Source organism: Poromitra crassiceps (assembly GCF_964638095.1).
Source record: "Poromitra crassiceps genome assembly, chromosome: 23".
NCBI lineage: Eukaryota > Metazoa > Chordata > Actinopteri > Beryciformes > Melamphaidae > Poromitra > Poromitra crassiceps.
In genome coordinates this window covers 7,827,124-7,848,746 of record NC_139639.1, presented here as the reverse complement: position 1 = coordinate 7,848,746, position 21,623 = coordinate 7,827,124, and the positions used below count along the sequence as shown (strand labels likewise).

At 44.1% G+C, this 21,623-nt stretch overlaps 1 protein-coding gene across 1 annotated transcript; it reads left to right on the top strand.

Moving 5' to 3' along the window:
* Positions 1 to 15,728, top strand: LOC310797204 (kinesin-like protein KIF2C). Its single transcript, XM_083659553.1, has 21 exons — positions 1 to 311; positions 402 to 505; positions 1,727 to 1,819; positions 3,959 to 4,007; positions 4,092 to 4,127; positions 6,808 to 6,927; positions 7,853 to 7,959; positions 8,097 to 8,192; positions 8,596 to 8,650; positions 8,794 to 8,956; positions 9,175 to 9,265; positions 9,465 to 9,528; positions 9,743 to 9,834; positions 9,955 to 10,097; positions 10,419 to 10,632; positions 12,097 to 12,207; positions 12,898 to 12,965; positions 13,460 to 13,553; positions 13,653 to 13,730; positions 13,922 to 14,015; positions 14,242 to 15,728. The coding sequence occupies exons 1-21, from the start codon at positions 245 to 247 to the stop codon at positions 14,298 to 14,300; spliced, it is 1,998 nt and encodes a 665-aa protein (XP_083515679.1). The 5' UTR covers positions 1 to 244; the 3' UTR covers positions 14,301 to 15,728.
* Positions 15,729 to 21,623: the final 5,895 nt, after the last annotated feature.

Sequence of the window (21,623 nt, the reverse complement as noted above, 5' to 3'; positions counted from 1 at the left end):
CCATTGATGATCCATGATTTAAAACAGCGGTGGCGGTTTCTTCTCTTCGCCGTAATTTGTCAGTTCGAGAAACACACACCTTATATAAATGATACGAATTTGAGATTTTAGTGCTGCTCTCGTCTCGAAGGAAGCAACATACGGCGACCGAGATAGCGCGACATACTTCTGTCTTCGGCTAGCTTAGCTAACGTCGTTAGCGAGTTTCACCGTTTTAGCTAACTGCTCTTTCCAAGCGGCTGAGATGGAAGCGAGCAGCAGCCTTTCACGACTTCTCATCGGCCTTTCGGTGCAGATCAGTCGGAGTGACGGTGAGCTGTCTCTTGTCCTCTCCTCTATCGCCTAATAACGTCGTTGACGGTCACGAATAACGTCTGACTGGCGCTTTGTGTGTAAACCAGGTCGAGTGCATCCGGCCACCATCAAGTCGGTCAAATCCGTTGATGCCTCCAACTCCACCGTCATGGTGGAGTGGCACGAGAGGAACATGACTCGTGGGAAGGAGGTGAGTTTCTCCAACAAGAGGTTCGTGTCTCCCAGTGATGGTGTACTTTAGAACATCAGCAGGGGCGTAGTGGAGGAAGAGGAGCCTGCCAGTGACGGTGTACTTTAGAACGGCAGCAGGGGCGTAGTGGAGGAAGAGGAGCCTGCCAGTGACGGTGTACTTTAGAACGGCAGCAGGGGCGTAGTGGAGGAAGAGGAGCCTGACGGTGTACTTTAGAACAGCAACAGGGGCGTAGTGGAGGAAGAGGAGCCTGCCAGTGACGGTGTACTTTAGAACAGCAGCAGGGGCGTAGTGGAGGAAGAGGAGCCTGCCAGTGACGGTGTACTCTAGAACAGCAACAGGGGCGTAGTGGAGGAAGAGGAGCCTGCCAGTGACGGTGTACTTTAGAACAGCAACAGGGGCGTAGTGGAGGAAGAGGAGCCTGCCAGTGACGGTGTACTTTAGAACAGCAGCAGGGGCGTAGTGGAGGAAGAGGAGCCTGCCAGTGACGGTGTACTTTAGAACAGCAACAGGGGCGTAGTGGAGGAAGAGGAGCCTGCCAGTGACGGTGTACTTTAGAACAGCAGCAGGGGCGTAGTGGAGGAAGAGGAGCCTGCCATTGGCGGTGTACTTTAGAACAGCAGCAGGGGCGTAGTGGAGGAAGTACGCAGTTTGACCCGCCTCTGTTTACTGCCCTATTTTCAGATCACCTAGTTCTATAAATCAATAAGGGTAAACAAGATGGATAAACTATCACCTTGGATAGTTGACCCACCTCTGTATTTACTTTTTAAATAAATACTTGATTGAATGATTCAGTCGGGGCTAACAAACAAGTCACAGTAATGAAGAGCACACTTGCATTCACTAGCCTGCCAGTGACTGCCTACTGAGAAAGCCCTTCACTTTGAAATATTGACGATGTTGCCCTCACCTGTTATACTTCAGGGCCAGTCCTAGACCATAACGTTATAGTTTATAGATTATATATCGCCCTTTTCACTTCCCACCCAATTCACCCATTTTGTGTCTAAAAGGCAGGGAGTATGAGGGTTTCCAACTTCCAATCCATTTAGGTGATCCAGTGCCGGGGCCCTCGTTAATGTTTTGCTTGCACCTGTGTTGCTTCCTGCCTTTTAGACACAAAATGGGTGACTTGGATGGGAAGTGAAAAAGGCTAATTGACCAGTCGCTGCCATTATTCTAAGACGGTGATGAGCCATGTGTCTCTTTGTTGTGCAGGTTGAAGTGTCAGAGCTGTGTGCACTCAATCCAGAGCTGGTGAACCACATCAACTCTGTCACTGCCAAAACCGCCACACCTCCCCCACCGAAGGCAAGTGCAATTTACAGGGATGCAAACGTACCTAGTCAACTTTAGGTGACTTGTCACCTTTTTCATCCCAAAATAGTAGGATTTTCTGAGTGGTGGTTCATACAAGGTCCTTGAAGTGCTTGGATTTTGTGTGTGTGTGTGGATCAAGTACTGCAATACCTTGACATTGTTTAACCAACAAGTGCTTGAAAAGTCATTGAAAGTCAAATCAACCACATAACCCTGTCTTATATTTTGACCAAAGTTTTGTTCAAGTGATTATTGATAGTATTCTGTTAAATCACCACACGGCCATTTTGGTAGGATTAGGTAAGTAACCGGTGATTGTAATCAATTAACTGGTGCTTACAATCAAATGACACAAACAGCCAATGAGCTGTGTGCATTGTAGTGCCATATTGGTAGGAAAATGCTTGTGACATCATGGGAATTCTATGAATAGCTAAATTGCTCAGAATCAGAACTTGCTATTTTTCCCCTTGTTTCTCTTCTTCCCGACGTGTCACCGTCAGCTCCCCAATGTTGCATGTAGTAATGCTGCAGCAACTCTGATGTGCCACTATGGTGAGCAGCACACCTGCAGCTGCTGTGGCTCTGATCATGTGACACTATGGTGAGCAGCACACCTGCAGCTGCTGTGGCTCTGATCATGTGACACTATGGTGAGCAGCACACCTGCAGCTGTTGTGGTTCTGATCATGTGACACTATGGTGAGCAGCACACCTGCAGCTGCTGTGACTCTGATCATGTGACACTATGGTGAGCAGCTGCTGTGACTCTGATCATGTGACACTATGGTGAGCAGCACACCTGCAGCTGCTGTGGCTCTGATCATGTGACACTATGGTGAGCAGCACACCTGCACCTGCTGTGACTCTGATCATGTGACACTATGGTGAGCAGCTGCTGTGACTCTGATCATGTGACACTATGGTGAGCAGCACACCTGCAGCTGCTGTGACTCTGATCATGTGACACTATGGTGAGCAGCACACCTGCAGCTGCTGTGACTCTGATCATGTGACACTATGGTGAGCAGCACACCTGCAGCTGCTGTGACTCTGATCATGTGACACTATGGTGAGCAGCACACCTGCAGCTGCTGTGGCTCTGATCATGTGACACTATGGTGAGCAGCACACCTGCAGCTGCTGTGACTCTGATCATGTGACACTATGGTGAGCAGCACACCTGCAGCTGCTGTGACTCTGATCATGTGACACTATGGTGAGCAGCACACCTGCAGCTGCTGTGACTCTGATCATGTGACACTATGGTGAGCAGCACACCTGCAGCTGCTGTGGCTCTGATCATGTGACACTATGGTGAGCAGCACACCTGCAGCTGCTGTGGCTCTGGTCATGTGACACTATGGTGAGCAGCACACCTGCAGCTGCTGTGGCTCTGATCATGTGACACTATGGTGAGCAGCACACCTGCAGGCTCAGCTGCTGTGGAATTTGGCATAACCTTTGGTGATAATAACTCTACACAAGGCCCAAACAACAACAACCGCTAAATACAACGTTGTCGTCTCCAGTATCAAAATAAAGGGTGCTGGATCGACCACATCAAACTTGATCTGACTTGTGCATCTCTGATAATCACTGTATTTCAATAGTGATATTGGCCATAGTTTTGACCTGGATATGAGAACAGACGACCGGTGACCACTGACCAGTCTGGCCTGTTTTGCTATGGGAGCTTCTAAGCCAGTGTTTCCCAAACTATGGGTCGGGACTCTACGGCTCTGTAAAGTTAACACGCTTTGTTATGTTTGATTTTAAGATGAAAATGAAGGGACATACCGTTTAATATTCAGTCTTATTTTCCATTACTGATGTAAAATCTAATTTTATGGATGAAAAACGACAAGATTGAATATTAATAAAATGTGTCCCTTCATTTTCATCTTAAAATCAATCGCACCAAAGAAAACATCCTCGTGCAATGAAATGTTTGAAAAGGTTTTATAGCGTTTAGCTGATTGATCTATTAGAAGATATTTTCCATCGTAAACACGCCTAACGTTATCTTGACAACTGGGCCTGCAGAGCCGTAGAGAATGAGTTGTTGGAGAAGCACACGTAGCAAAGTGAATGATAATCCCTTTCTGTTTCTGTTTGTCTCTTCAATAGAAGTTTGAGGGTCGACTGCGTTCCTCCAGGATCCCTGCCCCTCCCTCCTGTATGTAAATTCATGACATTATTTGTCTATTTTGGTCACATGTTCAAATGGTCTTTCTCCTAACTGCTTGTTTTCCTCCAAAAGCCTCTGCTCCGTCAGCCACCCCAGCTAAAGAGACAGGTCGGCATGTCCTGCATGTTCCTCTGTCCTCAAATCAATCTCGTTAATCACACCTTTTGTTAATGGGATCAGGTGGCACTCTGTTTTTCCCCTTTACTCTGCTTTCAATTGTGGCTGATTAGAACAAGTAACGTTATACAGTCAAACTTTCTTTGCTCTTATAGAGGCAAATATCAGTGCTGAAAAAATGAAAAAATATCAATGGCAGTGAACGGAGAATAACGTTGCTACTTTTGATCCCGTTTGAATTGTGCCACGGGGTGCAGACGTAAATTGTCATGAACTTGAGATTTTAGTGCTATCTGCTATGTAGTAGGGATGGGCATCGAATTTCGAATTTTCGAATAATCGTTGTTATTATCAAGGTCGACTTTTATTATTGAAATTCGAAATTCGATTTTTTTTTTTTTTTTTTTTTTTTTTTTTGAGTGAAATGTTGCATTGTCTCCCCTGATTCTAAGTATAGTCAAATCGCTTGGTTTGAGCAAGTAAAACAATTTTTATAAGCATTTTAAGCAAGGTTTATGGAAAAATTAATGGCAGATGAAATCCCATGAAGAGGGAGAGGGGGTGACTTTGGCACCCCTTTGGCACTCAGACCTGAGCCTACTAAATATTTAATGAACCACTCATGATTGTCAAAACTGTTTTTTATTTTCGAAAATGTCAATGTCATGTAACATGTTCTTTACTTCAGTGGTGCAATGCTTGTTTGAGCTAAAAATCCACAGCAGAAGCTTTTTATATTAATTAATAAAGCCGTAGACTTAGAATCAGGGGAGACAATGCAACATTTCACTCACAAATTTTTTTTTTTTTTTTTTTTTTTTTACATTTTTTTATTTATTTTCGAAATTCGAATTAAATTCGAATTTGGCCAGCGAATTTCGAATAGTGTTTTTGCTAGAAATGCCCATCCCTACTATGTAGCACTAAAATCAATTCCACGAGCTATGTAGTTTTTATACGAAACTAACCCCTACGTTTCAGTTTGACGACAGTGACTTTCTTGACATGCAAAGTTACCTTAAATTTACGTTTGCACCCCGTGGCACAATTGAAATGGGATAAAAAGTAACGTTATTCTCTGAATAAGGCTCTGAATGGCAAACCTTTTGCTTCTGCGCACTTGGGATTTGTCAGGCTGTCTTTCTATTGTGCACTTGGTTTGGTTTCAAGGAGTTTGGACGAGGCTTTTAACCCCAGAGAAATGATGGTTAGCAAGTTTCTGACATGGACTAAACATTGAAGCAGCCACTAAGTGATGGCCAAACGAAGCTACTTGAAGCCTCAAATGACATGGCACACATGTACGACATCTGCTGGACAAATAAATGTAGTGCAACCAACACGTAGATGCTCCATTATTGCTATTATTGCTAGCACTAGTGTTGGACCGTGTTATTTGCCCCCTCTAACTCCATATCTATAAGTCTATTTCTGTTATAAAGTATTTTAAGCTGCTGTTATGTTTCTGAAATGTACTATACAAAAAAGAACGACTAACATGTCATTTTCACATCGGCCTGGTACAAATACAGATTTATGTATTTTGGTAAAGTATGTAGCCTGCTTGGGTTTTGGGGGACTGTGTGCTTGGTTTGACACGGTGTGAGTGCGTCAAGCTGTCAAACCAAATACAGCATTATGTGACATAGTGACTTTTCCTGGACCAACGGGAGTCTCGGCACCATGGCTCGATACAGCTGCCTAGCGAGTAGAGGTCCATGCTTGCGAGCTTCGGTGTCGGGACGTAACATCACTACCAGCCACCAATGCCACCATGACTCACTTTGCAGCTATTTGACTTGTGCCTGTAGTTACCACTGCCAAGAAGGAAGGACGCTCTCAGGCTGCCAGGCAGACGTGTCTCTTCCAGGTCCCTGCCCCTGCTGCTGCAGCAGTCCCCACCCCAGAGTCTGCTCACAGCGCTCAGCCAGACCCAGAGACTCTCTACCCCGAGGTCCCTCCTGCACAAGTCCTCACAAACTCTGGTTGGTACCGGCTCTTCTGAAGGCTGGTTGGTACTGGCTAGGGGTTCACTGATCGGCAAGCAATCTGTATCAGCCGATATGGACCTCAAATATGCGATGGGCGACCGGCAATTTGTTTATATTAAAAACCCCCCCCTTTTAAAAAAAAAAAAAAAGCCCTATCACTAATCAGGCCTTCCAACGATATGAAATACAATGCCAATTGGTATTATTAAAGGGGAGAAATAATCGACCTAAAATAATGTTTCCAAACTTTCTTTGAGGAGTTTATATATCGGTGAGCGGTAATCGGTGATCGGGCGATGATCGGTTGGGCAGATATTTCCCATAGGCGATCGGTGATCGGTGGCAAAAAACGTGATCGGTGCACCCCTAGTACTGGCTCTTCCGAAGGCTTTGTAGGAAAAATAAATCCACATTTGAATTTGCTCCGAAACACCAAACTTACTTATTTAATTTATTACCTGGATTACATTAGATCTTAACAGAATGGTTTATGGTTTTGTGTACTGTATATGTCCACTCCATTCTCCACGTCTTCTTCGCAGGGTGTTTTCTGCCCTGTACAACTGCTTTCCCACTGTCTTTCCTATGTGATGATGCCCAAATCATTTGAACTCTGTTGAAACATCAGCTGGTTTCATTTGTGTAACCACTCTAAACTGCACTGTCCTTCCTCCACGCAGCCGTTCCTAACCTGCAGCGCAGGAGGGACGAGGCCAAGCAGTCTGCGCTGGCTTCCCTCAGTGAGGTCAGCAAAGAAAATGAGGTGGCCAAACGTCCGCCTCCTCTGCCTGTAATCACAGGTCAGTAGTGCATTTCACACACAAAGCGCCTTCATACTGTCGTCGTTTTTAATCAACAGGATTACATAGAGGTGTGGTACTCAAACCTTGCCCTACTCGGGAGCCATTTTTTTCCAAGAGCTACAATCCAAAAACCCTTTGGTCCCTTTCCTCCCTGAAACCAGTTTGGTTCAGTTTGAGTCTCACCAGCTCTTCAGCTCTGCACCTTTCAGAAAGTCTGTACTGAACCTTGGGTGCTTTGTTTTGTGATGCTGCTGCAAATTGGACCTCTTTGAATTGTGACGCACAAAGCAAACAGATGCATTTTCCCATAGTCAAGTTTATTTGTATAGCAGTAATTCACAAGCATGTCTCAAGAGGACTTCACAGAGAATATGTCTAGCTTAATCTAGCTGACACAATGGCAATTGCAGTAGTAATAATGACAACATGATTGAACAATCATGAGTGGCAGAAAGAGAAGGGGATGGAAATGTGGGGGGAGGAGAGAGATGGGGAGGGAGAGCAGGGGGATGTGGGGGAGGAGGGAGCAGGGACACGAAGACTTGAGAATGAAATATTGATTAATTCTGCGGACAATGCTTTTTTTTCTCCTTTGTAGGACTTAAAAGAGCCACAACTACCCATAAATGAGCCGCACGTGGCTCTAGAGCCTCGGGATACTCGTTGAGTATCACTGACATAGATCATATTGACAATGCTTCTATACACAGAGCAGTACACAATGAAGAAGGGAAGATCCCGACCTGTTCACTGATACAGACCTGACAAGATCATTTTCATCATAAGTTTCTGAGTAAAGAAGACCTCATTAGTAGGATTCATATTTTGAATCTGTAGATGTTAATTTTAACTTCTCCCTTATATCATCAACCTCTTTATTTCTAAGGATGATAATGTTGGATAATATCTCTGTGCACTTCAGGCAGAAGGAGAACTGTGGCCGCCCAGGAGCTAAACAAGGGGAACAAAAGAGTATCTAGTGTTGCTAAGCCCCTGGACCCTCCTGGACCCTGGACCAAGAAGGGAAAGGTGAGATTATAGTTTTCTTTCTCATTCTTCTGTCTTTCTGTCCTTGTCAAGTTGAAAGGAAGTGGTGGTATGCACAACCATGGCAGGTGAAAAGACAAGTTCCTTGGATGTCTACATTTTGTTTTTGTCTCCTGTAGTTTGGAGAGGCTACTCGACCCAACCAGAAATTCTACCAGATGATCGAAGAATTCAGAGAGACCCTGGAAATAACCCCCCTCTCAGCCACTGACCTGGTAAGACTGGACTGAAGACACGTGTGCCAGTCTGGTTGTACTGTCATCATGCCATGTTGAACCCACTGACCTGGTAAGACTGGACTGAAGACACGTGTGCCAGTCTGGTTGTACTGTCATCATGCCATGTTGAACCCACTGACCTGGTAAGACTGGACTGAAGACACGTGTGCCAGTCTGGTTGTGCTGAACTGAATGCTGATGGACACAATAAGCACAGATGTGAGCTGTGACAAAGTCAAAGTGACACTGAAACTTTCACAGCGAATGTCTCATTTGAGAGAGCTTGGTACATTTTCACTTGGACAGCTTCGTTGGCTTTTGCCATTTTAGATGGGCACAGCTTTTGTTTGTCTTCACTGTAAATTAGCATAACACTTTCACACTCTTTGCTTTTGTACAGGTTAAAACTCACAAGATTTGTGTGTGCGTTCGCAAGCGGCCACTCAACAAGCAAGGCAAGTGACTAATGACATACGGTAGTTTTGTCCAAGAATAGTTAACTGTCTTTTGGTTTGGAAGGAAACGCATTGTGTCTGCAATTTGGAAATCCCAGAACTGAATTTGTATTTCCACTTGACTTTCTCGTTTTCTTATCCAGAGGTCACTAAGAAGGTGATCGACGTGGTCTCTGTACCCGGGAACGGTAGTCTTCTGGTCCATGAGCCAAAACAGAAGGTGGACCTCACCAAGTACCTGGACAACCAGGCGTTCCAATTTGACTACTCCTTTGATGAGACCACCACCAATGACTTGGTCTACAGGTAGTTACCTCATCTTACCTTTTGTCATGCAAGACACCAGATCTGATCTCATGCAAGACACCAGATCTGATCTCATGCAAGACACCAGATCTGATCTCATGCAAGACACCAGATCTGATCCCAGGCTTTCTGTGTGAGATGGCAAAGATAAGCTGCACCTCTTGGACTCAAGGATGAAGTCATTACATTTCACATAAATGACCATTTCTTTCCTTCAGGTTCACAGCCAAACCTTTGGTCCAGGCCATTTTTGAAGGTGCCATGGCGACATGTTTTGCCTACGGCCAGACAGGAAGTGGAAAGACTCATGTAAGTCTCACAATATGCAATATGCAGATTAGTCCAAAATGGTGCATCATTTTATGCTTTGTTTATTTAGATGGAAGCAAGTTATGTTTTGAGGCACACCTTCACATGAGTCAAATCATCCTTGGAAAAGGACTTTTGCATTGTCCTGTACACCATATTTTAAAATGTGTTTTCTAATATAGCTCTTTTTGCCCCCCAGACAATGGGAGGTGATTTCACTGGGAAGCAGCAGAACAACGCTAAAGGCATCTACGCCTTGGCAGGTAGGGCCACAATTCTCCCCAGTAGCTTGCAGCTGTCCATTCCACAGACTCCCTAAATATACAAAAATATATATATTATTGATTTTATTTGGGTTAGGGTTTGAGGTGTGGAGATTTAACATTTGGATCACTGAATAGAAATGAATCTGAAGCATTTTTCCCACCTTGTTTCATGCCCATTGTGAATAAATTGCTGCACTTTTCTACATTTCAGCCCAGGATGTCTTTACCCTTCTGAGCCAGAGGAGATATGCAAGTCTGGATCTTTGTCCCTATGTCAGCTTCTTTGAGATTTACAATGGCAAGGTAGCAATCATAGGCTCTCTCATAGGCTTCCAAATCTCTATTTAAAACCTTTGTCATCAAATGTAATGGACTTTCTATTGTCATATCCTGGCTTCAAGTGACATTTGCTTGTGGATTCAGGTGTACGACCTGCTGAATAAGAAGGCCAAGCTGCGTGTTCTGGAGGATGAGCGGCAGCAGGTTCAGGTGGTGGGCCTGCGGGAGGTGTGCGTGTCCACAGCAGAAGATGTCATCAAGATGATCGAGATAGGCAGTGGCTGCAGGTACGGATGAGAGGTGGTGTTTTTGTTCTCTAGCGTAGTTCTGCATCAACGAGTCAGCAAATATCTAAGCCATGCTGACAAGTGTTTACCAGCTGAGATCCCTCATTGATGAGTTGCATTCCAATGCTATTTATCTTTTTACTAGTAAAGAGGTTTTTAGTCAGATGTTCATGTGTCCTGAAGTGAATATACAGTGTGCTGAGAAGTAATCAGCTGACTGTACATATTTATCAGCTTCATACTCACACGTGCTGCATCTAATGACACATGGTGGTGACTTGGTTGCCTGCGCTTCCCCCCCCTCCCTCACATCTGTCGCAGGACGTCAGGCCAGACGTCTGCCAACGCCAACTCATCCCGCTCACACGCCATCCTCCAGATCACGCTGCGACGCAGTGACCGCGCCACCACGCTGCATGGCAAGTTCTCCTTGGTCGACCTGGCGGGCAACGAGCGCGGCACGGACGTCAGCAGCAACGAACGCAGCATTCTGGTTGAGACTGCCGAGATCAACCGCAGCCTCCTGGCTCTCAAGGTAGACTGGCTGGCTTAAGTCCCTTTTTTAGATTGGCCAAAAATCCCACTAGTATCCATCCACAAACTATATCACGATTCAGTGATTCCCACACGCTGAAATTAGATTTTCTTAACGGTTAATTACTTCACATTGACGTAAAATGCCAACAGAAAAAAGCATGTCTCTTGTACCAGCGACAGGCCGCATAGACTGCCTCAAGTCAGCCGGAATGTAAGTGGGTCATTTGCTTAGGGGTGGGGGAAAAAATCGATTCACCTAAGTATCGCGATTTTTAATGTCACGATTTTTTGGATCGATCTTTTATTCCAGAATCGATAATCGCAAATTAAAAAAAAAAAAAAAAAAAAAAAATTTTTTTTTTTTTTTTGGGTGCTTGCAGTCAGGCCACTCACTGAACAGCAGGCCAGGCGCCGCCTACTGGTTTACTAGTGGTTTTATTACTTTATTAGTTAGTCTGAAGTAATAATTACACTTCAGGGTTAAAGTGGGTGCATCTCATTGTAAAATTGGACCCAAATCTGGCTTCAAACGGCCCAAATTTCACGCGCGTTGGCCCATATCGGCCTGGCCTGCTTGGTATCTAATGCCCGGCCTGAATTATGATCCCAGTCCGCCCCTGTTTTTAACTATATCGCCCAGCCCTACTCATGATATATAATATACAGTCTCTAGTGTATGATTCAACTTTTCCCATGTTCTAATCTAGTGTAAAAAAGCAAACAAACTGAAAAAATAAAAGAAAAAAATAAACAAAAATCGCAATAAATCGTAATATCGAATCGCAATAATCGTAGAATCGCAATAATCGTGAATCGCAATATATATCGAATCGGCACCAAAGTATCGTGATAGTATCGAATCGGGAGATAAGTGAATCGGCACAGCCCTACATTTGCTTTAGCTCTTTCAAAATAAAACCCTTGTTCTAACGTTAATAACAGCCACATTTTCACTCCATATGTAATCTTAACATCACGAGTATTTTGATACGTTTGCTGCTTCGTTTGTTGAAACAATTCTCCAACAGGCTTCATTCAGTAAGGTTATTTACTTGTTTAAATGACATTATTTTGCAAGTGCTAACCTGAAGTTTCCATTTTGTTTTGGCTGGCCTGACGCTAGGCCTGGGCAAGCCGTCTGAGAAGGGGAGAAGGGAGGGGGAACACAGAGCCCATAGCAGTGGAGAAACTGAACGGCTTCAGAGTGCGATCTAAAAGCCTAAAAGGTTGATGCTGCTGCTGCTACTAGCTGGGTTAAAAAAAAAAAATTATTAGTGGGACTTTTGATTTTGATGTAAAAAGGTATTTAGTTTAGCACTTACCTGGCCTTTGTTGCATCCATCAGCTAGTGGATTTGAAGTTATATTTTTGCAGTACTAATCTCCCTGCTTAGTGTACAGGTTTCTTCAGCCGGTATTTGAAAACATGTGATTTAAAGTTGCTTTCACTCTTCTTCCTTCAGGAGTGTATTCGTTCACTGGGAATGAACAGCGATCACATTCCATTCAGGATGAGCACTTTGACCAAAGTCCTCCGAGATTCCTTCATCGGAGAGAAGTCCAGGACCTGCATGGTGTGTTTCACACCAAATCTGACATACTGTTACTCTGGCAGACAATATATAGCCATGTAAATAAAGATGACGCATACACCTGCTGGTCGCTTGGCTGTCTTGCTGTATTTCCGTCTTCAATTGGTCGATTTCAAATATTGGCCCCTCCCCTCGTAGCTGCCGTCCGCCGCTCATCGCCTTGCAAAGCATGCTGGGGGATACCTGGCGACGTATACAAAATTAATGTCGCTTACCGTATGTGCACAGGGTGTCGGTAGACTGCACAAAGTATGCCTCACTGTTAAGTCTAGTATTTCAATAGCACACGGTATATCAAACGTTACTAAAGCATAAATGAAGATCAAGAGCTCCACACAGTGGTTTAGAATATTTTATATGGTTTTGAAGTGCACCGTTTTGTTTACATGAGGTGGAAATGGAATAGCATAGCAAGGTTGACGTATGATTGCAGTGAAACAGATCTTTATCACCATACTTGGAGAATCTTATTGAGAGACCATCATCAAAGTGTAACGTGCGCTACCTGCTAATGAGGTAAAGACCCAGAATATGCTGTACCAATTAATCTTGAAAGCAAATCCTCTGCTTAACCTACTTTGTAATATGTCATTATTCAGAGCTGCACTGGACCCAAGACCATCTTACCCAGTATGTATTTGATTATCTGTTTGTGTATCTACCTCCTCTCAGATTGCAATGGTATCCCCAGGCATGGCATCATGTGACTACACCATGAACACACTACGCTACGCTGACAGGTAAATGGTTTGTTTAACCGCTTGCTGACGGGTAAATGGTTTGTTTAACCGCTCATGCCAAGTAAGAACTAAATCATAAACCACTAGAAGGCACTCCCATAAACGTCATTCTCCAACTTGCAAACAGGGTTCCAGGTCCTTGAAATCATTGAATTTGATTTTTTTTTTTTATATAATCAGGGCATTGAAGGTTTTTGAAAATAGACAGTTCAACTGATGAATTTTCCTTGATTTGAAGTACATTATTAACAAACTTTCATCGTGACTAGGATCTCCCACGCAATTGGACAAAAGTCTTTTCATTTGCTTCCTCGTTTGCTGCTGTAATTCAGTTTGTTTAACCCATTGATACCTGATGCAACATTTGTGTGTATCCCTCATTTGTGTGTATCCCTTTAAGACCGCGTGACGCGGTTCGCTGTCTTAAAGGGATACACACAAATGCTCAAGTCCTTCCTCACCTCACTGGAAACGTCTGTCCCCCTCTTTGACAGGGTCAAGGAGCTGAATGGTTCAGCCAAAGCTGGTGGAGCAGCTAAGGCACCAGAGCCCATGGATAGCTCATCAGAGGACTGCAAATCAGAAGAGGTTGCAAATACATCCAGAATCAGTGTTGCTATTGATGATGTCATGTATTGATGGTGGATCAGGTACAGCTTTGTGAACGCCTGCTCTTCATTGCTGTAGGAGTCTGTGGATGCTAGTGTGTACGACGCCATATCTCAGGTTGCAGAGCTGGAGGAGAGGGTTTATGTGCAGCTCCAGGTATCATTTCTCCTTCTCATTACTGTAGTCTCCTATTAATCAGAGAAGCCATAATGCCATTAACATGATTTAACTTTGTTAATCCTCACACCTTTCATTTAACATGATTTAACTTTGTTAATCCTCACACCTTTTATTTAACATGATTTAACTTAGTTAATCCTCACCTCTTTCATTTTCTTGCTTCCCAGGGGAGCACTGAGCTCATAAAGGCAATGGAGGACACGTCCTATGATATTGAGACAGGCCTTCCAGACCTCGAAGAGCACGTGGGGAAACTGATGGGTTTGTACACAGCTGGATTTTTCTCTGTCCCATTGCTGCACGTTTTGGATAACTAGGCATCTCGCGCGCTCTTGTTTGCGGGCAGGACCGATGTATGTGTGAGTGAATGTCAAGTAGATCTTACCTGTAGATCTTACCTGTAGATCTTACCTGTAGATCTTACCTGTAGATCTTACCTGTAGATCTTACCTGTAGATCTTACCTGTATCTTACCTGTCATCCACAGATGCTGTGAAAGCTTTGAGGTCTGGAGTGGCACAAGAGCAACGATTAAGGATGAAATGACATCACCAACATCATCATCACCACCATGTTGTTTAACACTAAATGTGCCTCATGTGGTGCCATGTGGTGAGCGTTGAGGCGTTTCTCAAGTTTTATGTTTTATATTCTATTATTTTAAGGTTGTCTGGTGTTCCTGATTTTATTGTGATCCCCCAATTATATTAAAGGATAAAAGGAAACCTAAACATATCTGTTTTACTTTTCTCTTCAGTTGTTGCCTTGAGCTAAGTTTTCATGCTTCCAAAATGTGTGAACTTGAAGTGTGTATAGAGAAGCAATGGTTTGCATGTGTTCAGCCAGTGTTGAGTTTTCACTGAGGTTTTACACCAAGAGTAAGATGCTTTTTCCTTACCCCCAATTACAACAGATAATTGCCTTAAGTCAGATCCACACCTGAAGCTTTTCCCATTAAAGTACTTTTGCAACTTTCATCTAAATGAAGTGATTGAGCCTGGGGAAGGACATTCATCTCAGCTTGTTACATTTGAACTGACCTCTCCCTGGGGAGCTTTGTTATCACTTTAAAATGCATCGAATTTAGGGATGGGCATCGAATTTCGAATTTTCGAATAATCGTTGTTATTATCAAGGTCGACTTTTATTATTGAAATTCGAAAAAAAAAAAAAAAAAATTTTATTTTTTTAAGTGAAATGTTGCATTGTCTCCCCTGATTCTAAGTATAGTCAAATCGCTTGGTTTGAGCAAGTAAAACAATTTTTATAATCATTTTAAGCAAGGTTTATGGAAAAATGAATGGCGGATGAAATCCCATGAAGAGGGAGAGGGGGTGACTTTGGCACCCCTTTGGCACTCAGACCTGAGCCTACTAAATATTTAATGAACCACTCATGATTGTCAAAACTGTTTTTTATTTTCGAAAATGTCAATGTCATGTAACATGTTCTTTACTTCAGTGGTGCAATGCTTGTTTGAGCTAAAAATCCACAGCAGAAGCTTTTTATATTAATTAATAAAGCCGTAGACTTAGAATCAGGGGAGACAATGCAACATTTCACTCACAAAAAAAAAAAAAATTACATTTTTAATTTTTTTTACATTTTTATTTTCGAATTTCGAATTAAATTCGAATTTGGCCAGCGAATTTCGAATAGTGTTTTTGCTAGAAATGCCCATCCCTAATCGAATTCAAGATGTCCACATAACGTCTGTCGGGCAACCTTGTATGTCCAAAAAAGCAATTTTTCACGAGGAAGAAAAAAAATTCACATTTAACAGTGTAATGGTAATAACATATTTCGCTCATCCAAAGTACCTGAAACTTTCACAGGTTAGGTTAGTATTGGGTACCCATTAAATCCATTTAAGAAATGTGCTCAATTTGGAGATACAATGTTTCTGCTCAACGGCAGCGATAAGCTTCCTTTACTGGATGTAGTCTCATGTTGGCGGATAAAGTTTTACAATGTTTGATTGCAATGTACGTTGTGAAATCTCTTCAAAAATTCTATTAAATTATTTTTGCATTGCCTCTGTAATCTGAGTTTGTCCAGCCACTGCTTGCACATAGTGACTAACAATACTTCCTTTATACAAAATATACTTGCAATGCTGTAACAGCAAATATGAATGGTATGAAAATGTAACTAATCTCCCATCAGTCTTGGATAATGAACTATTATGCGATAGGCAGTAGGGTGAGCTGTGGTTCAGAAGACAACCAGTCTACCTGCTCTGTAGGACAGTGGTTCTCAACCTGGGTCGGGAGATGATTGACAAAAAAGAAAATCTACATTGATGATTAAATCTCCCATACCAATGATTTAATGTGATTTGATTCGACGATAGAAAACTACAATAAATACACAATCGCTTTAAAAACTGACTAGGTATAATGTATCATGCATAAACAATTCAGTGAGTGAATGCGTGCACTGTTGGGGGGTCATGAACCCCAGCTATAAAGTATTGGAATATGTACATGTGAATGAAAAGACAAGGAGCCCGAGACTTTTGAGTAGTACCACTTGAGTTATCAGAAGCAGGCCAGGTCGCTGAAAGTGTGTCCAATCAACTTTTCTGTGCTGAGAAGTATAAATTATTTATTATACATATTTCTACCACATCATGTAGGTCTATTTCTTTATCACGTTATGACAACTGCCTTTAAGCAAATGTCAACTTGGGTATCATGGTAGGCTACTTACTGCACTGCCCTGTTAAATTTTCTCCCATAAAAAGAGTAAGCCGTTTACAAGTTAAACAAAAGAATTCAGTCTTTTTCTTATACTTCTGAAAAAATAAATCCTTTCTGCTGAATAACACGCTAATGTTTGAACCCGCGACTCGCTATACCTCCGAGTGCTGTTGACTTATTAGTCTACAGATGTGCCCAGATCCTGCTAAAAGCTCATTTACCACAACTCAGCCATTGAGTGAAGGAATCTCTCCCCCCCCCCCCCCCATGCACACCAGGCCGGGGGTTCAGCCCCTCATGACATCAACAAGCAGAGCCAGCTGGAGAATGACCCACATATAGCTCCGCCCCCTGCCTTCAGAGTGGGAGCCCCCGCCCCCCCTTCACACACACCCCTCCCCCCCGCCTCGGCTTCCTAACTATACACAAGCTGAGCTTCATGTAAACACATTCCCTGCAAGCTGAACACTGTCACATGACACACATGAACGCTGTCACATGACACACATGAACGCTGACACATGACAAATCAAAGGTCCAATAAACAGCTTGCACCGAACAATCCCCCCCCACCACCACCAAAGGATAAAAATAAACAAATGTGTGTGTGTGTGTGTGGGCGGGGCCGGCCGGCCGGGCTGTTTGGTGGGTCTGTCTGCTGGTGACTGGGTGGCCCGAGCAGCTCGGTGTGAGGCCTGGGACGGAGCCACAACTGTTTCCTGTGAGCGGCCTAACCCCCCCCCCCCCACACACACACACACACACACACAAGCTCTGGCTTAGTGGGTGGTATGCCCCTCCCCCATCCTCTCTCATCCTCCCCCCCCAGCCTCTACACCCCTCCTGCTCTCCTCTTCCCCTCTTCATCCAATCCTCTTTACCCCACGGCCTCCACTCCTTCCCTCTTTACCCTCCTTCCTCCTAGAAGTCGGTCAGTGCATCCAATCTCACATTCAAGATTCAAGATTTTTATTGTCACTCCATGGTACAAGTATCACGTGTGAAATTCTTGTGCTGTGAATTCCGTTTACAACATAGTACAAATATAACAGGGCATATGAGTGCAAAAACAACAAAAGACACAACAAGCAATAAGGCAGTAGAGTGATAAGACAAGTCAGAGACAGTGGCATATTCACTGCACATGTCATGTGTATACTTTGGACGTACTTAAACATTTTAAATTCGACGTACAGATGCAAATAGCATATACCTAATTAAACATACAATTAAACATTAGACATACATAATGGTAGCATCTACAGTGCGGTACAGTACAGCTACTACACTGTATGTTAAGGAGTCTCGTGGCCTGCGGGAAGAAACTGTCCCTCAAGCGATTTGTGCGTGCTTTTGGGACCCTGTATCTCCTCCCTGAGGGTAACAGGGAGAACAGGCTGTTGTGGGGATGGTTTGTGTCTTTGATGATCTTCAGGGACCTCCAGTCACATCCATTCTCACATCCATTCTCGCGGCTAGTTCCAATGCCCAACACTTCCCCAAGGGCTTTGTATGGGACAGTGTTGAACTCTTGTCTGCCTCAAATGTGTTTAAAGCTGTTGTTCTTTACTTGATTTCGTCGGCCGTGGTGATTTGTGTGTGTGTGTGTGTGCGTGCGTGCGTGTGTGTGTGTGTTGTGCCATCATATGAACTCGTGATCTTGGTCCTGATTTATCACAGGTTGTGACTGAAGCACTTGTGTTCTGCTCTTTTGCACGATCACATCCAATCAAACGTTTGATATGAAAAGTTGCTCTTGAGGTGAAAATCAATCCGTTCACTCCGATTTTCTCCAGTCTTGTGAAAACTGCTCTAATCGTTATCCGAGGAATGGAACAGATCGCAGAGCATTTCCTTACAATCTTAGTTTGAAATTAAATCCAATGGAATCTAGGAGAAAAAAATGTCTTGATGATGACTGATGGAGATCTAGAGATGAAGCAAGTGTGTGTGGAGGGAGGAAGGCTAGATATTTTTGTAAACTTAATGTCTCTAAAGACACTTTGAAACTCTTGTATTTGGATTGGTTCATTGGATTCAAATAAATGTGCACGCGCGCGCGCGCGTGTGTGTGTGTGTGTGTGTGTGTGTGTGTCAGTATGTCTATCAAATCTCAGTATTCAGGTGGTCCTCATCTTCTCATAGCCTCTCACGGCAGAGAGAGAGAGTGAGTTTGCTGTCATGGTGACTGTCTTCACTTATACCCCTTCCACACCAACGGTCCAATCAGGGTTATTTCCCAGGTTGATTCGCTATGAACGTTTTAACCCGGCTTGGCGACCCCCATCAACAGGTGGTTTGGACCAGGGTTAATTTCAGTGTTGCTAATGCTAGTATGTATTGTGTTACTAATGTTCATTGAATTTGTTATGCATGACTGCCAGGTTGTGACCCTGGTCAGGTCTGAGTTGTCATGAGCAGGGATTAACCCGGGTTGACTGACTTAGTGAATTGACAAAAGAAGGGTTGGTCAAACTGCTCGTTGGTATGAAAGTGGTAGGCCATAAGCACTTTTCACAGCAACGGTTTTGAGGTGGTAAAGCAGGTGTAACCAATAATGAGGGCCCTGGCACTGGAACACCTAAATGGAATTGAACCATCGTTAATGTTATCGGTTACACCTGCTTTAGCACCTCAAAACAGTTGCTGTTAAATGGGTCTATTAGAGAGCACAATGACAAACTGTGATATGCTATCTCAACTAACTTTGTAAGTTATGCCTTAGAGCCAGTGGCGTGCCTGACCAATTTGGTGCCCTAGGCAGGATTTTTGCTGCCCCCCCCCCCCCCCCCCCCCCCTCCGTCCCCCACCGTCCCCCCCACACACACACACACTCCCTCCCTCCCTTCCCCGGCCAAAAAAAAACAACAAAAAAAAAACATATCACAGCCAATTCCACCACAAATATTCATACACTCACACAGAAACTGCATAGCTTTATGTCCAAAGACATAAAGCTAACGTTTGTAACATTTTGTTACATAGCTTTATGTCCAAAGACGTATGTAATGAAACGTAATGTAATGATATAATATACATATTCAGTGGCGAACCCTGCCTATCAGAACCAGACCTTCTACTGTACCCCCCACCCCACACACACACTGTACAAAATATAGCGTACATGCAAGTCTGATGTCTCTCTCTCTCTCTGCACTGTGCACACTGCGTGCGTCCTTAAGCATTGGTGAGGGGAGAAACAGGCTATTTGAAATCTACATGCCCAAGATCATAAATGAGTTGTCTTCCACAGCTAACGTTAGCTTCTTTAGGTGCATAGTTACAGCAGTTAGCCTGCCGCACGGGCCCTTCCTCACACAAACCCTTGCCAGCATAACACACAACTCCCACATACTGATCCATGTGTTTGCTCATGCTGGTAAGGAGCCAAACTTTTGCTCAAGGGCACTTCGGCAGGATGGAAGTTTGCTGCCGGCCCTTCACATTGAGTGGTGGGCTCGCTCTCTCTCTCTCTCTCTCTCACTCTGACAGTGTGCTGCCTGGAGCTAACCGGACTCGGCCAGATGGGGCGGTATTGAGTTCACAATACCACCAAATGTGAAGCAAACCCATCCATCTGCCAGCGTCAGGTTAGCCTGGAGCCTGCAGCCGTGGAAAAGTAGTAAAGCATGCAGTAAAGTAGTAAATAGTAAAGCATGCAGTAAAGTAGTAAAGCATGCATGCAGTAAAGTAGTAAAGCATGCAGCAGAGGTTGAAGGTGCTGCTTTCTCCATCTGCAGTAAAGTAGTAAAGCATGCAGTAAAGTAGTAAAGCATGCAGCAGAGGTTGAAGGTGCTGCTTTCTCCTTCTGCAGTGGTTGATTTGAGGAAGGAGGGGCCCTTGTATCTGTTGGCCCCGAGTCTGTTTAACTGCTCCCCTTTTTCCAGCTGTCCAGAGGCCGATTTTATTTTCTCAGTGTAAAGAAAATTGGCAGAGGCCATGGCTGTGTTCCCATCACCTCTATACAGACTAAATAAACACACATGCCTGCGTGTGTGTGTGTGTGTGTTGTGTATACATTCACACGCACACACACACACACACACACACACACACACACACACACACAAACACACACATGTGTGAGCGCACTCTTACAAACCACCCAGGAAGTTTGACAGACTGGGGCAGGAGACAGACTGGTGAGGAGACAGACTGGGGCAGGAGACAGACTGGGGGAGGAGACAGACTGGTGAGGAGACCGACTGGGGCAGGAGACAGACTGGGGGAGGAGACAGACTGGGGCAGGAGACAGACTGGTGGAGGAGACAGACTGGTGAGGAGACCGACTGGGGGAGGAGACAGACTGGGGCAGGAGACAGACTGGTGGAGGAGGCCGACTGGTGAGCAGACCGACTGGTGGAGGAGACAGACTGGTGAGGAGACCGACTGGGGCAGGAGACAGACTGGGGGAGGAGACAGACTGGGGCAGGAGACAGACTGGTGAGGAGACCGACTGGTGAGGAGACAGACTGGTGGAGGAGACAGAGGGCAAAGGGAGAAGAAAGGGAGAGAATGAAGAGGAGTACCAAGGCCCTGGTTTCTTCCCTCTGTCAGTCACTCTGTCCCTGAAGTTAAAGCTCCTCTCGGCCTGTGTTTGTGTGTGCTTTGAGTGGGAGCAAATGATAGTAATTTTGCAATTCTCTCACACACTCAGTATTTAATGGCCATCCTTTAAGTCTGTGATTTTAAATGTCTTTTCAAAGTTTGGGGCCTCAGAAATGGGTGGTGGGTCAATTAAAATGTTCCCCTATTTTATTTATGTTTTCTTGCCAAAGCTTCCAAAAACCCCTGGTCGAAGCTACGATGAAACTCCATAGGCTAGTAGACCTGCAGGCTAGTAGACCTGCAGGCTAGTAGTAGTGGTTTTGGCACCCCAAAGTGACTCATTAGTGCACAGAATAAATTGCAGGGCACATAAAATGTAAAAAAAAAAATGCTTTTATTCCTGCTGTGCATGAAGGAGCAGATGTGGAGGGAAGGTTTCAGTAAGGTAACCCTAACCCTAAGGACACTATTGTGAGTCAGGAAGATTTCACTTTGAATGTGCTGTAAACTAAAGGTTCTGTAATTGTCAGATGTGAATTTCTATGTATGCTTCTGCTTTTAGATTTGATCTCTTCTATTATGATATTATTTGAAAGAAAATCGAAGGAAGTTGCCTTTA

Bases quoted from the DNA above. Each gene is read 5' to 3' on its own strand.
- LOC310797204 (XM_083659553.1), top strand. From the start codon at position 245: ATGGAAGCGAGCAGCAGCCTTTCACGACTTCTCATCGGCCTTTCGGTG. The intron at 12,208-12,897 runs GTGTGTTTCACA...ACCTCCTCTCAG, and splicing joins AGAAGTCCAGGACCTGCATG to ATTGCAATGGTATCCCCAGG. The intron at 12,966-13,459 runs GTAAATGGTTTG...CCTCTTTGACAG, and splicing joins ACACTACGCTACGCTGACAG to GGTCAAGGAGCTGAATGGTT.